This window comes from Rana temporaria, chromosome 1 (assembly GCF_905171775.1).
Source record: "Rana temporaria chromosome 1, aRanTem1.1, whole genome shotgun sequence".
In the NCBI taxonomy this organism is placed as follows: domain Eukaryota; kingdom Metazoa; phylum Chordata; class Amphibia; order Anura; family Ranidae; genus Rana; species Rana temporaria.
In genome coordinates this window covers 561,043,744-561,050,465 of record NC_053489.1, presented here as the reverse complement: position 1 = coordinate 561,050,465, position 6,722 = coordinate 561,043,744, and the positions used below count along the sequence as shown (strand labels likewise).

The 6,722-nt window shown below is 46.1% G+C and overlaps 1 protein-coding gene across 3 annotated transcripts in view; it reads left to right on the top strand.

Moving 5' to 3' along the window:
• The first annotated feature begins 1,500 nt into the window (after positions 1-1,500).
• Positions 1,501-6,722, top strand: part of LOC120921409 (interferon regulatory factor 2-like) — a 91,914-nt gene continuing 86,692 nt past the window's right edge. The window contains exon 1 of one of the 3 annotated variants that reach the window (XM_040333987.1): positions 1,501-1,668. Coding sequence is in view for 1 of the 3 variants with exons in the window: in XM_040333986.1 (XP_040189920.1) it covers positions 1,920-1,964 (45 nt within the window). In the remaining 2 variants the exon portion in view is untranslated. The other 2 variants (XM_040333989.1, XM_040333986.1) reach the window with 2 other exon arrangements.

Sequence of the window (6,722 nt, the reverse complement as noted above, 5' to 3'; positions counted from 1 at the left end):
TATGCGGGCGTCGCGTATCTAATATATGCTACGCCGACGTAGCGCACAGAGGCAAGCACTGGATTCACAAAGCACTCGCTCCCACTCACTCTTAGGCCCCATACACACGACCAAACATGTATGCTGAAACTGGTCCGCGGACCAGTTTCAGCATACATGTTTGGTCGTGTGTAGGCGCGAGCGGGCCGAATTCCAGCAAACATTTGCCCGCCGGGCCTTTTCCCAGCAGACAAATATTCCTGGACGTGTTTTAAAACCGTCCGCTGGAATGCTGCCCGCTCGGACATGTACGGTCGTCAGTACAGACCTACCGTACATGTCCGAGGGCCCGCCGTCCCTCGCATGCGTCGAATGACTTTGACGCATGCGTGGAAGCCTTTAAATGGCAGGCCCGCCCACGTCGCCGCGGCGACGACGCGGACACGTCCCGCGTATTGTTTACGCGCGGACTTCTGTACGATGGTTAGTACAGCCATCGTACAGAAGCCCTCTGGCAGACATGTACGGTGAAAACGGTCCGACGGACCGGTTTCATCGTACATGTTTGCTCGTTAGTACCCGGCCTTAAAGATACTCTGGGTTTCCTCGGTGTAAGCCAGCGTAGGTGGAAGTGGGCGTGAGCCATGCTAATGAGGCGTGACCCCATGCAAATGATGGGGCAAGCGCCATAGAAGTAATTAAAATGAACGGCGCATGCGCCGTCCTGTGGCCGCATCCCTGTGCGCATGCTCAGAATCACGTCGGAACTACTCCCTAAGATACGACGGATCACTGCCTACGACGTGAATGTAACCTACGCCCAGCCCTATTCACGTACTACGTAAACGACGTAAAATACGATGGCTTGTGTTCCCTGGTCCATACCTTTGCATGAGTTGCGCCTCCTATATGGGGAATAACTTTACGCCGGACGTACGACTTATATTATGCGCCGGGTGCAAGTATGTTCGTGAATCGGCGTATCTCCCTCATTTGCATATGTGCATAGAAAATCAATGGGAGCGGCAAATGCGCCCAGCGTAAATATGCGCCCACGATACGACGGCGTAGGCAAGTTACGTCGGTCGTAGGAAGCCTATTTTTAGGCGTATCTAGTTTTGTGGGCACGGCGCACAGATACGACGGCGCATATTTACACTTACGCGGCGTATCTCGAGATACGTCGGCGTAAGTGCTTTATGAATCCGGGCCATAGAGTTTACAATGAAATGTGTCCATTTTTGGGCAATGTTTTGGTCTCATTGGTAATATATGAGCATTTGCTTGTCTGCAGTCCAGACAATGGCAGTATATGTGGATGTATTCCCCCCTTGTCCTGTGTTCCTGGGGCCCCTGTCCTGTGTTCCCGGCTCCTAGGGCCCCCTGCTTGTCCGCCCTTTCCTCCCCAGTGAGGAGCCAGTAGCAGAGGAAACAAGGAGAGGGAAGTGAAAATGAAATTGCCTTGTGCAGAGAATGGCTGTGTCGGGGGGCGGGCTCACCAATGAGAAGGAGGCTCCTCCTCCTCCCTTCCCTGTCCTTGTGCTGAGCAAACACGAAACAAACAAATCCTGGGAGGGGGGATCTCTCTCTCCGGGCTCAGCTCTCTCTCTCTCTCACTTTCCTCTCCTTGTTTTGCTTTCGATCTGGAGCCGTCAGTTTTAGTTTTGATCCTGCGATCTGTTACTATTGGTAAGTAACTTCCTCCTGATCTCTGGGCACACACGCTGCACATTGGGACCGGGTCTGTGTGTTGTGTGGATGGCTCTCGGGTCTCAGCACACATTGCACACCATTCCAGGAAGCAGAGCCTGTTACGAAATAAATGTCAGAAGGGAGAAGAAGAAGAGGTGTGATTAGGAAGCCTGGATTGGGAGTTAAGATAAGGTGAAGTTTTAATTTCGGTTTTGGATTGAGATTGCTGATCATCATCGGTTGTCAGGATGAGGAGGCTGGTCGCTGTGCCAGGCTGGAGCAGTCAGCTGGAGGTAGGTAGGTGGGCACTGTGATGGGGGACCCTGGTTGGATGTGCCCTGTGCAGGGTGATGGTGGGTGCAGAGCTCCATCCTCAGAACATGGGCAGGAATGCTGGGCACATCACCCAGCTGACAGCTTGCTATTTCCAGTCCTTTACACAGCTCTGATTTCAGTGTGTGCAAGCAGGAGAAAACCTTTGCAGCACTGGCATCCCATAGTAACCCATGGATTTTGTGCAAGTCATTTCCCCCCAAGTCTGTCATATGGTGACCATACACGCTTCTCATCAATTTCTTCTCCGATCCAGCTCTCCCCATAGGATCTATACCGGAGAACCCATTGGATCGATATGCTACAAGCAGGGATTTCGATCGATAGTTAGAAGATATTGTCTTGCATCTCTATTTTCACCTTGCAGTCTCATAATCTGATCAATCTGAGTCCCATCAAAGCAACATATCATTTATCACCTGACAGTTTGATCAAATCAGGTCTAATGCGATTGGAAGGGAAGTTATGCCTTTTTGATTGATTGTCGTTCGTTTTGATTGGACCATATAGTAAAATTTGAAGCGAGTATGGCCACCATTCGGATGCTGAGCATAGATGGATCGAAATTCACCTGCTTCAGCAGACTGTTCAAATTTCGATCCATCTATGGCCGTTCCTATTTGTCACTCTAATTGACTCCTCTCGATCAGGACTGTTGGTATATTTTTGTTCGATCAGTGCTTGCAGCCTATTGGCCGTCAGCACTGATCAGTAGATTCTGACAGCAGAGGAGTTTCACTATCAGAATACAATAGAACAGCAGGGAGGATTCCTTCATAGACCTCAAATGTGTGGATGTGGGAATTCATTTGTTTTGATCAACCAGCTGGCTGATTAAAAAAAATCGATCTATTTATGGCCAGCTTAGACCATCAGACGTATTTATGTAGCTACAATGCTGTTACTGTAAATGCATTGTTTGTTAGATGTAGTAATAGTACTGTTCTTGTATAAGCTGCATAGTGACCACTGGGTGAACTGCATTCCATATGTTTGTATGTTGTAGAATACATTAGGGGCCCATTTAGATCTGTGTGTAGAGGTGCACTCTGTTTTGTAGCATTGGGTAGGTGTGTTGTCATGCCTCATTGTGTGTTTGCATTTTAATGTGCGACTTGTAATGCTGTTTTGAATTTAGAATATGGAATGGATAGGGTTAACAGCCATTGACCAAGGCTTTCTAAGCGGGCCTTCACCCTGTCCACCCAATTCCTGGCATTCCACTCTCACAGTTAGCTTTTGTTTCTTTTGGGGGGGGGGGCACCTCTTGACTCCTCATCCAGGTGAGAATGACGCACCTGCTGCCCAATGCCTTGTAGGATACTTGCATCATGCATCCCAGGATGCCACAGGGTACTACACAGTGCGTGCAGTGCATCATGGGGGGTGACGGCCTATTCCTGGTTTGATGCCATTGACTTTATGGGCCTTCCAACACTAAAACGCAGAGAAAAACAGAGATGGATTTTTATATTTTTAAACTTGCTGCTGTTAGAAATCGGTTTACTATGCTTCAGTAATGGATGAACTCTGGAGACTGGGGGGGGGGGGGGGGGGGGGGGCTGGGATGTAGATACTGGAACTGATCCCCCTGTGGCTCCCCCTGCAGCAGCTAAGGGCTCTTTCACACGTCCGTTCAGTTTTTCAGATCAGTTTTTTTTTCATCAGTTGATCCGTTTTTCCATCAGTTTTTCGTCAGTTTTTCGTCAGTTTTTCGTCAGTTTTTTGTCAGTTTTTTGTCAGTTTTTTGTCAGTTTTTCGTCAGTTTTTCATCAGTTTTTGCATCAGTTTTTGCATCAGTTTTTCCACCTGTTTTTTTTTTTTTTTTTTGGGCTTTTTACATAGAAAAACGGATGTTAGCGGAACGGATGATAAACGGATTATCCGTTAACGTCCGTTTTTCGTCCGTTCCGTTTTTTAGACGGAAGAAAAATAGGGTTTTCTTCCGTCCAAAAAAACGGAACTGAACGCAGACAGATGCTAACGGACGTTAGCGGATGCTCATCCGCTAACGGACGCTAGCCCATAGGGTAGCATTGCGGTCCGTTAACGGACGTCCAAAAAACGGACGAACGGAACGGACGTGTGAAAGAGCCCTAATGGGAGAGGAGAAGAAGAGACGTTGGCTGCGCTGCAGGGGGCGCCACAGCTGGATCAGTTTCAGCGATAAGGCAGTACAGCTGGCTCACCTGTTCATCAGGTGCCCAGGCCACCCAGTTGACCTGGGCCCCATGGGCCAGCTGTACTGTGCTGACTGCAGCACTCAGAAGCTATGTTTCTTATGGCAAATCATAACACATGCGTTTTGAAATGTGTAAAATTAAAATGCAACAGCAAAAATGGGACCTTATGCTTTGAGAGTATGTCTGCATATATTAATGGATGTGAAAGGAAAACTTGCACCCACCCTGACATCGTCTGGCAATATGATGTACAATGTTGGATTGCAGTCACATAATGTAGACAGTGCAGTGTCAGCAGTCCCAAGAAGGCCTTCAATTTACAGCATGCGAGTATTTATTTACCAGCTAGAAAAAGGTGAAACGTTCACATATGGCCCAGGAGAGTTGCACAATTGTGGAGCAAAGTCTGCAAAACAATCTTTCAGAGGGCAGACTTTATCCCCGTCACATACGGTGTGTTCTGCAAAACCGCTGAAAAGCATGTATAGACTGCTGAGCTTCTAATAGATTCATTGGCCCATAGTAGTGACAGCCCTTAAATGGGAGTGGCTAAAAAGCGTGCATAAATGTTTTTTTTTTTTTTGCTGCCTGATTTGAGAGAAATGTTTTTTATCATCTTGAGTGTTGTCAGGCTATGGTCATTGTGCGATAAAACGTTCAGGCGTAAATAAATGCTGAAGGGGCTTTGGATTTGTAGAAGCACCTATGTGCAATAGCTTCTTTAGCCCAGGTTCACACTGGGTACGATTTCCTTCGATTTGAGATGCGATTTCACATGTGAAATCGCATCTTAAATCGGCGGCAATTGTCGGCAATGACACTGTCCTAATCGGTGCGACTCCGCATCTGCGGCGCTGCACCGATTTCAAAAAGTAGTTCCTGTACTACTTTTTGCGATTTCTGGCTGCGATTTACATTGACATCTGTGCAGAAACCTGCACAGATGTCTCTTAAATCGCGGCCGAAATCGGGACTGCCGGCGGGAGTGAAATCGTGCGAGTTCAGCTGAACTCGCACGGCTTCACTCCCGCAGCCCAGTGTGAACCAGGGCTAAAGGGGTTTTAAAGGTTTTGTTTTTTATTTTCTAAATAGGTTCCTCTTAAACTAATGCATTGTTGGTTCACTTACCTTTTCCTTCAATTTCCCTTCTAAATGTTTTTTTTCTTTGTCTGAATCTCTCACTTCCTGTTAGGGTTGTGAAAATGTTTCGATTTGATTAAAAAAATCGAGTTGGTAGGTCAAATCGATTCAGATTTTGACCAAGTCGATTTTTTTAGTTATTTATTTTCCTCAGGATAAGCGCTGCGGCAGGAGTTTTTAGGCGAGGCCGCGGCTTCGGCCTAGTCCGCCTAAAGTCTCCTAAAAACTCCTGACCGCAGCTCCCCAGGATCGGCGCGGTGTCCATCAAAAATGAAATAAAAATTTGAATCGTAAATAGTTTTTTATAAAAAAAAAAAAAAAATTGCCCAGCTCTACTTCCTGTTCCTCCTCAGTAAGCTTCCCCCCATCATCCGAGCTGTTGCGGTATATGTTTTAACCCACAATGCATGTACATTATCCAATGTTTTAAATGGTGTTAACATGCATTGTCCGTTTCTTGATGCATTAATGCACATTATAGAGCCTATTGATGACAAAGGTGGCATATGCAAACACATTATTATTGATAACGCTTGTAAAAATGCATGAAATTATGTAAGGCAAGGTGTGACTGCTACTTTGTGTGCTACTCATTGCTTTCAACAGAGACGTCGGCTGGAATTGGCTTTACTTGTGATCACAGTATGGTTGCTGTGCAAAGTCAACACATCTATGTGGAATCTGTAAAGGGTTTACCTTTAGCCTGGAATCGTGCCTTCTCTGTATGTTCTCGTGCTCTTTTATATGCGCAATTCACAATCATGGGTTATCACGCCCTTTCATTGTCATCAGTAGGCCCTATAACGCACAATTACATCACCACATTGCAAAGATGTGAACCACTAATATTTTAAACAGCTAACAATTGCAGCCATTGGCTGGGATTTCTTGGATTGTCATAAAAATTGATTTTGTTGAGCTTTTCCTCCACACAGCAAATGGACACGTAAGGCCTGTACAAACGATGCGAAAATCGGAAGTAAAATTTAGTCCGACGAAGGTTCTGCCGATTTTTGGATCGTTAATACGGTGCTTTCGACGGCTGATTGCGTTTTTTTTCGTCAGACAAATGCTGGATGTGAAGACTATAACATTTTTGTCGTACGTGAGCTCAACGTCCGATTTTTCGTTTTTAATTAAGGCCCGAAAAAAATCATAAGAGCAAGACTATGCAAGCTCAGAAACAAAGGAATACATTCAAAACGATTCAACACGTTGCGTCACGTCTGAAGTTGTATTCTGTCGTACCAACATTTTCGTATTGTGAGTAACCTCTTCACTTTCGACATGAGACTAGCATGCAACAAAAACGGTTGTCCCAAAATCTGATTGTGTGTGTATAAGGCTTAAAGTGGAGTTCCACCCAAAAGCAAATTTCTTACCTCCGGTGCCATA